Raw genomic sequence first — 8013 nt, forward strand, 5'->3', positions numbered from 1 at the left:
GCAACGGCGGTCTGGGTGCTGTTCTGGTCCAGCACCAGCAAGGCGAGGAAAAAGTAATCGCTTATGCCAGCCGCACCCTTTCTCAGGCAGAATCAAACTATTCAACTTCTGAAAAGGAGTGTCTCGCCGTCGTTTGGGCCACAATAAAATTCCTTCCTTACCTCTACGGCCGTAAATTCAAAGTTGTGACAGGCCATCATGATTTCTGTTGGCTGGCTAGCCTGTCTTCGAGATCCATCAGGACGTCTTGCACGGTGGAGTCTTCGTATGCAGGAATTTTATTACTCTATCGCTTATAAATCTGGACGTAAACATGAAGATTCTGACACACTGTCTCGATCACCCGTATAGTTGGCCCATGACAGTACGGATGAAGACGCCCATTTTCTTGGCATTATCAGTTCCTCTGATTTAAAGGCCCGGCAACGGGCTGATCCAGACCTCAAAACTGTGATCGATCATCTGGAGGGTTTCGATTCTACGGTATCTCGACTGTTTGCTAAGAACTTGTCATCCTTCTGTACGCGCGACGGAATCCTCTACAAGAAAAGCGCCGGCAACAGTGATCGAGCCTATCGTCTAGTCATCCCTACCGATCTCCGCAATGAAATCCTTCATGCTTGCCATGATGAACCCACCGCTGGGCATTTGTGCTTTGCACGCACTCTTACCAGAGTGCGTCAGGCCTACTACTGGCCCAAACGTACTGCCACAGTTCATCGATATGTTAGAGGTTGCCGCGAGTGCCAGCGACGCAAGACACCGCCATTGAAGACAGCGGGTTTCCTGCTGCCTATTGCCCCACCGCTAGTACCATTCGACCAAATTAGTATGGACTTTCTCGGCCCTTTTCCTCTATCGTCAGCTGGCAATAAGTGTATTATCGTGGCTACAGATTGGTGTAGATGACCATAAAAGTGGTAACAGACATGTAATAACGGCGATAAAATCGATAATGAACACATGGAAGGTGAGAAAACTTAACAGCATAGCAGATAAAAGATGAGCTAAGAAAACGAACAATGCCGCGCCGTGCCTATAATTGTACGTATTCCATTCAACAAAGAATCAGTGGTCAGTTAGAGCTTGTCTGTTTCACTTCCTTGAGTCCTGTTATTGTTGGCGCTTTTTTATTTTATAGCAAGAAGATACTCGGAGAACTTCAGAACGGGTTCAGAAACTGTAGGCGCTTTGATGACAGCCTGTTCGAGTTTACCCAATGCATCGAAATAACTAGAGCGGAAAGCAGACCTTTATACTTAGCTTTGCTGGACATTAGTGGGGCGTACGATAACGCAAAAAGGGAACTCCTGTGGAACATATTAAAAAAAGAAGGTATCGGTCATGAGACAACAGATTTCCTACAGGAAATATATTAGGATAACAAAGCAGAAAGTACATAGGAAGGGGTAAGAAGTAAGGACGCTGTCTATGTATGCAAAGGATTAAGAAGTTTGTCCTCTATCACCGCTGCTGCTCATGCTTTATATGATATATATGGAATGGAAGCTGCAAGAAAGTAATCTAGATTTTAACCTGTCATATAGATTAGGCGGACAGGTCGTAGAGCATTGACTTCCTGGTTTAATGTATGCAGACGATATTCTGGTGTTATGAGATAGCCGGGTAGACGTACAAACTCGTATTGCGGAGACGAAGGGGATGCTTTAGGGTTCAGTTTTAGCGCAGTTAAGTCGGGTCAGATGATTTTCAACGGCTAAATTGATCAGGTTCTTAAAATACAAGACCATGAAATACCCAGAGTAGCAGACTAAATACCTCGGGGTATGGGTAAAAGGAGGATTGGCATACATGGAAAATCGTGAACAATCACCCAGGGCAAAAGGGCGCAGAAATACTACGATAATGAAGCATAGTGCATTGTGTGGATACAAGAGGTATCAGGTGCTGAGGGATATTTGGAAAGGAATTATAGCGTCCAGGCTTACTGTCGGAAATGCGGCTTTTTGCCTAAAATCAGAGGTACAGTCGACATTAGAAATAAATCAGATAGCCATCGGACGATTAGCATTGGGTGCCCACGGCAAAACTACAAATGAGGCGGTACAGGGAGATATGGGCTGGGCATCCTTCGAAGTACGGGAAGCTCAGAGTGCAATATTATATGAGGAACGCCTGAGGAAATTGGACAGTAACAGATGGGCAGCTAAAGTATTTAAATACCAGTACCCAAAAAGCGTTGACTCACAATGGAGGAAAAGAACTTGGAAACTAACTAGTAAGTATGCTGCTCACAAGGACTGAGAAATAAAGAGCGTTAAGCAATAGATGAAAAACACAGAAGGTAAAAATTGGATTAATTGTATGGAAAAGAAACAGGGTGTAGAATTGTACAGAAAGTTGAAAAGGCACATGATGAAAGAACCTTTCCTTGATAACAAGAGGCAGTGCCCTAGTTTTTAAGCTAGATCAGGTAGCGCTAAAAACGAGGAGTAGAAGGACACAGTTCTACTCCTCGTTTTTTGGACTACCTTCAAAATGAAGAAGATTCAACTCGCCCAACTTTCAACCTTACTCATAGATCAGAGTGGCTTAGAACACGTAGCTACAAAAAGAAATTTAAGAATGGAGATGGCACGTGTGCAGTATGGGGTAAATCCATAAAAAAAATTGAATATTTTATACCAGAATGTGATGATATATATACGGATGTCGATGAAGGCGCAGTCGCTCTTCCTGAAGCCATAGGATTTAGAGATACTGGTGGTCGGGTGAATGAATCTGCGGTGGAAGCTAGCATAAAGTGATTGGATGATTGGTAGCTTAAAAGCAGAAAAGTGACTTAATGTTAGTAATGAAGAAATAAAATTTGCAAAATTAAAGAGCACTGCCGAATTTGCATTGGAGTAATGCGAAAGCACGGATGCTGCTATTCGTTGCTTCTGGTTGCTGCTAGTTGCTTAATTCACTTCCTGTTTACCCATTTTAGTGTTTGGTACTTTCAAATTGTGCGCCAATCCCTTCCTATGCCATTTTTCGGCTCTACTTCCGGTTGCGTGACGTCACATTAACTCCCTTCTTGTTTATTCGCGTTAGTTATTTTGGTGCTTTCAAATTGCACGCAAATCCCTTCCTGTGCCCTTTTTTGGCTCTACTTCCAGTTGCTTGGCATCACATCCTTGACGTCACCCTAACTGACTACCTTAATTAACTACTTAAGTTATTTGTACTTTGAAATTGCGCGCCAATGCCTTTCTATGCCCTTTTTTGGCTCGACTTCAGGTTGCGTGAGGTCGCATCCTTGACGTCACCCTAATTGACTGCTTTAATTAACTATTTTAGCACTTTATAAATTCAAATGTGGCGCCAAGCCGTTTGCTATGAGACCATTTTCGCCTTTAAGCTTTTATTTTTTCCCTCTAACTAATTATATATTTACCTTTTTGGCCTAATTATTTTGTCCAACTCAACATTACGTCCCCCTTTATCGATTGACAGCATTCCTTATCCTCTACGACTTCTCAATTACTCACAAGTGCTGCGGACACGATTTGCGTGTTTTGCCTCTAAATAATTATCTTATTGGCCTAATTTTTATTTCGGACACATGACGTCACCCTCTATCGAGTGACACCACTCATTAACCTTCACTAATTCTCAATTATTCACAACTGCTGCGGAAAACTTTTGCATTTCTTGCCTGTAAATAATTGCCTAATTACTTATGACCTAATTACTTTTTCGGCAGCATTATTACGTCACCCTCGTTCGATTGACACCACTCATTAACCTCTACCACCTCTCAATTACTCGCAACTGCTGCGGACACAATTTTGCGGATGCGGTCTGCGGATGCGGCCTGCGGACAGAAATCTGTGAACATAGCGAAGTAATGCTCTCGCATTAATAAATGAAATTACAGCACAGTTAACAGATCTAAAACAAAACTCGAGACATCAGGTAAAAAAGAAGCGAACATGATATCAACTGCTACCACCCCGTTTTAAAGGAGACTTCCATCCATACTCCATCCACCCATGGAGACCGGGTTGAAAGCGTCGTTGCTGCTGCTTTACGTTGCCATGGAGACGGCAGGACGCTAGAGAAGGAGAACTAAGATATGTTTCCCACGTTCCTGGCATGGTTTTGTTGGTTAAGACGCACTTCTGGTGATTGCAAGGGTAGGAGTTCGATTACCGATGGAGAATTATAGAAGGCAAACTAGCTTGCTTGCGCCTACAAAGAGCTCTACAAATCGCCGGTGGCGATAGCGGCAACTGCGCCCAGTAATCGTCGAAATACAGAATACCTGCCGCTCTCAGTCGCATTCCATTTAAACCTAGCAAAACACATCGATACAAAGCAGCCAGCGGCAAATACACAAAACTGGGATAACATGGAAGCAGTCCCACGTGACTGTGATCATTTAAGATAAACATTTGCGTAACTTACGACACAGCAAGTGTTATAACGCGACGCCCTTGCAGCGCTGACAGAGAATAAACAAACACAGAATGGCAATATCAAGGTGGCTGCACAGTGTTTGCTTACAGAAGCGCAGCCGAAGAGAGCAAAGTGGCGCACAAATTGGAGCCCTATACTGAAGTGAAATTCCAAAGCTTCCGTTTCGTGAATATTCCGTGGTCACGAACGACTTACAGATGCTGAAACGCCAAGCGCTGAAATAGTATGAAGGCAGTTGGCAAATATTGCACGAATTAAAAGCGCAGCTCAATGATTTCTCAGTTTTCGTTCACCGGGTTCCTAAAGCGGCTTCGGCTATGAGAGACGCTATAGTAGACGGCTTAAAAAGCTTCAATCACCTGCGGTTCTTTAACGTGTACTGACAAAGATCAGCACACGGGCAACTTTCTTGTCGGAAAGAGCAGCTTTCTCGCGTGCTTGGGTTTAGTAGTGGAGCGCCTTGAGCCACTGTGGCGGGGTAGCTGCATGATACGAAAGACGAGGCACGCACTGCCAGTGAGTTGAGACTGCTGTGGCAGGATAGAAGCCACGGGTTTGCAGTTTCCCTCTGACGGTGAAATATACGGGCTAGATATTACTGCGGTAGATCATTGAGTACATTGCAAACGAGAGTGCCGTCCTTCATTTGTATCTCTAAGCGCAGCCATGTGGTTTGCAGTTAAACAATGCGACTTCAAAAAAAAAAAAAAAAAAAACATTAGTGGTTCAAGAAATCTTTTTGGTGAAGGGACTGAACCCGGGGCACAATAAACTAGGCTAACAAGAGGTGGCTACAAGGTGGAACAGCAATGATCAAAAACACTAAGAAAAACAACACTAGAATATCTGCATTACGGCATGCGAGAGGACTTTTTTAGGTAGCAGCAACCTAATTTTTGTAGCGCCTCTTGTCGCTGCACAGGCCATGGAATTTATCCACTTTGGAAGCTGATATACGGTGCAAGGACAAGCATAAAAGAAAAAATAAAGAGGTCGGGCGGAAGAAATAAATGCAGCGAGGGCAACTTCGCGGCACCTCAAACCCCCGCGGCAGGCGACGCCCATTTCTGCTGCGTGGACATAACGCGAACCGAAAATTAGATCACCGCGGAGAAAACAATACCGCAGAAAGAAGCGGGCCTTCGGGTGAATAAAAAGAGAGCGCTGTTGAGGAGGTTTCCCTTTCGTGTCCTTGTTACTTTGTCGTCGCGTGTTTTACTCCCTCTAGCGGCTCTCCCCTCACCCGATGGAGTCACGTATAAAAGCTCTGGCACAATGGAGGGCCGGATATTGGAAATAGACCTTTCCGAGCGCCCAAACCCACCATGAACGGATACGTAAGTGACTCGCGTGCTCTCTTCGCATGGCGGTGACCACTTGCTGCAAGTGTCTATGTCCACAGGGTTCAGCAACTTTTGTCGAAAGCTTACGTCTTATAAAATCCATTTCGCTTTGTTAAATACATCCAATGGGCTGGACTGTTCGCAAAAGGATACGCACTTATTTTCTCACTATAGGAAGCACTTTTACAAATGTGCCGGAATTTGAACACCATTTCTTTGACGCATGGTAGAACAGGCCAAGGCTCTAATATTTTGCAACCCCATCTTTCACTTTCTCTAGACCCTCCTTGCCTTCCTCGGCGTTATCGCCGCTGCCTACGCCGGTGGCTACGGCCTTGGCTACGGCTATGGTGGATACGGCCACGGCTACGGCCTCGGATATGGCGGCTATGGTGGCTACGGACATGGCTACGGACACGGTGGCGCCGTCGTAGCTACCTCCGTGCAGAAGACCTTCCATCATGCCCCCGCCCGCGGTAAGTTAGCTCCAATGTGGATGGTGCGTTTTTGCTATCGACGTCAGCTTCTGATGAGGGCAGCGAGAATGAATTTTCTGCGTTATTCTCTACAAAGATTCAACGTATAAATGAGGTAAATGCCGCCTACCCTAGCGAAGGGCACCCAATAAATAAATTCTAGCCTTCCGTGGAAAAAGGTCTTAGCGCTCACGTCCTGTATGATAGCGCATATCCAGTCGGTACAGTCAAACCCACACCAATCCTCTTCAGACAATCGCTAAGTGCCGTCTTCTGGCGCGAAACACCAAATGTACAAGAAAGGCCACGAGACGATACGGGGGTTAGACAAGCAGTCGGGGAAAGAATTATTTAGTGAAATTTTGCTCGTTGCTTATTGTAGCTATACAATAAGGCGGCAACGTGTTAACATAGGTGCTGTTGATATTCAATGGGCACGGGTGAGCATTTCGGCTGGAAAGCAACGTTTTTCATTGTAAAATTGAAACCGTTATATCCAACCAGTTCCCAACTGCGCAGATCCTAAACCATACAGCGATATAGAACGTATTTGAGTAAAGAACGCATATGTTACTAATTCTAATACACAGCAACAGTTAGGCTTAACGCTCTTTTCTTTGCAGCTGTTGCTGTTGGTGTTGCACACGGTCACGGCCTTGGCTATGGTTATGGCGGCTACGGACACGGCCTTGGCTACGGTCTTGCCCTTGGTCATGGTTACGGATACGGTCATGGTTTTGGACACTACGGTTAAGCGCCATTTCATCACAGGTGAGAGCAATGTGTACAATGCGCTGCCAACAGCCTTGGATTTTTTCGGGAGTGATGTCAAGACTTCTTAGGATGGCCCCTTTGCGAATCACGTAAACAATGCACTTATATAAACAGAGGTGAGTTGGAAGAAAAGCTTACTGTTCGCACCTGCGTATTTCTCGGAACACACGACTCAAAGACATTCTAGTAGAAATACAGAAAAAGAACATGGCATGGGCAGGAGATGCAGAGCGCAGAAAGGATAACTAGGGGTCTCTAGGATGACAGTGTGAATTCCTAGAAAAGGCAAGCGTAGCAGTGGCGGCAGAATATTCGATGGGTGGGTAAGATTAGGATGTTTTCGAGTATCAAATTGATACAGTGGGCATGGGCAACTAACTCGGAGGGATATGAGAACTTGTCAAGCTCACGGTGCTGATTATGACGACGAGCCGCCTAAGTGGCGTAACAGTGTGCTCAAGTATGTGGCAGCCCATCGAAAAGCGACGTTGGTGCTGCTTCACCTGTTTTGTTTTCTTTTTCTTCAGCAGTCAACGGGGCTACTCAAAACAAGGGGGAAGATGTATCCGGCACCAGCAACAAGCGCGACGAAAAGAGGAATAAAATTCTTAATTTATTCACATCCACCGCTTGTATTTTCCCTTGTTTCACAGTAAATGAAAGAAGCTGCAACTCGGCGAATGCATCGCTGGAACTGAATTCACATCGTTCGCTGAGGTTGCTGTTCGGAGCCCAAGTAATGTGGGAAATGCATCCACAGTTGCAGAGTACAAGTGCTGAAACACGTAAGAAAGGGTGGCAATTTCATTTCGAGACTCCTGCGTTGACAGTAGTTGACTTTAGTTAAACAAAAATGATCCTCCTGCATAACGGATTCTTTACTGTGACGTATTCATAACCTTAGTATCCGCGTATTCGGCGAAAATATTTCTGTACTGATGCGAGTAATTGGTGCGCAGTACGTTCTCAAAATTTCAAGTTATTTTGCCCTGCAT

General features: G+C 45.0%; 1 protein-coding gene across 1 annotated transcript; it reads left to right on the forward strand.

The window, feature by feature from the left end:
• The first annotated feature begins 5735 nt into the window (after positions 1-5735).
• Positions 5736-7605, forward strand: LOC146187726 (uncharacterized). Its single transcript, XM_084603045.1, has 4 exons — positions 5736-5762; positions 6049-6244; positions 6868-7015; positions 7546-7605. The coding sequence occupies exons 1-3, from the start codon at positions 5751-5753 to the stop codon at positions 6996-6998; spliced, it is 339 nt and encodes a 112-aa protein (XP_084459171.1). The 5' UTR covers positions 5736-5750; the 3' UTR covers positions 6999-7015; positions 7546-7605.
• Positions 7606-8013: the final 408 nt, after the last annotated feature.

The sequence above is a fragment of the Amblyomma maculatum genome, chromosome 5 (genome assembly GCF_055883805.1).
Source record: "Amblyomma maculatum isolate TAMU_Amacu chromosome 5, ASM5588380v1, whole genome shotgun sequence".
Lineage (NCBI taxonomy): Eukaryota > Metazoa > Arthropoda > Arachnida > Ixodida > Ixodidae > Amblyomma > Amblyomma maculatum.

Excerpts from the sequence above, each read along its gene's own strand:
- LOC146187726 (XM_084603045.1), top strand. Across the intron at positions 6,245-6,867 it reads CCATCATGCCCCCGCCCGCG|CTGTTGCTGTTGGTGTTGCA; the intron begins GTAAGTTAGCTC and ends TTTTCTTTGCAG.